At 76.4% G+C, this 440-nt stretch overlaps 1 protein-coding gene across 1 annotated transcript in view; it reads left to right on the forward strand.

Moving 5' to 3' along the window:
* The first annotated feature begins 279 nt into the window (after positions 1 to 279).
* Positions 280 to 440, forward strand: part of DGKH (diacylglycerol kinase eta) — a 254,374-nt gene continuing 254,213 nt past the window's right edge. The window contains exon 1 of the mRNA XM_019529851.1: positions 280 to 397. Coding sequence (XP_019385396.1) covers positions 341 to 397 — 57 coding nt within the window. The 5' untranslated portion in view covers positions 280 to 340. The remainder of the gene's footprint in view (positions 398 to 440) is intronic.

Genomic DNA, 440 nt, shown 5'->3' on the forward strand with positions numbered 1-440 from the left:
CCTTAACTGGGGAGCCCAAGCCCACGGGGTGCGTGTGCGGAGCGGTGGGGGGGAAGGTTTCTGGAGGCTTGGTCCTCCTCAGGACCCCCCTAGGAGCTCCTGAGGGGCTGAGAGCAGGCAGCCCCTGCTCCCCCAGGCCGGGAGGGCGCACGGGAGGGCGGGAGGCTCCCGCGGGCGGTACCAAGCCCCGGGGTGCGGGGCGGCCCCGCGCCATGTCAGGGCTGACAGCGGGTCACGTGCGGGAGGCAGCTGCAGCCCGGCTCCCCGGGGCGGGACGGCTCGCACGAGCCGAGCTGCCGGAGCGGCTCCAGCGGCGGCAGCAGGAGCGCGTGTCCCCGCCATGGAGCAGCCCGGGGAGCCCTCGCCCGGCCCCCGCAGCCCAGCCTGGGAGGAGCTGGTAGGTCCCCGCGGGGCTCTGCTGCCTGCTCCCCTGTCCGCTG

The sequence above is a fragment of the Crocodylus porosus genome, unplaced genomic scaffold (assembly GCF_001723895.1).
Source record: "Crocodylus porosus isolate Cpor-Errol unplaced genomic scaffold, CroPor_comp1, whole genome shotgun sequence".
NCBI classification, from domain to species: Eukaryota; Metazoa; Chordata; order Crocodylia; family Crocodylidae; genus Crocodylus; species Crocodylus porosus.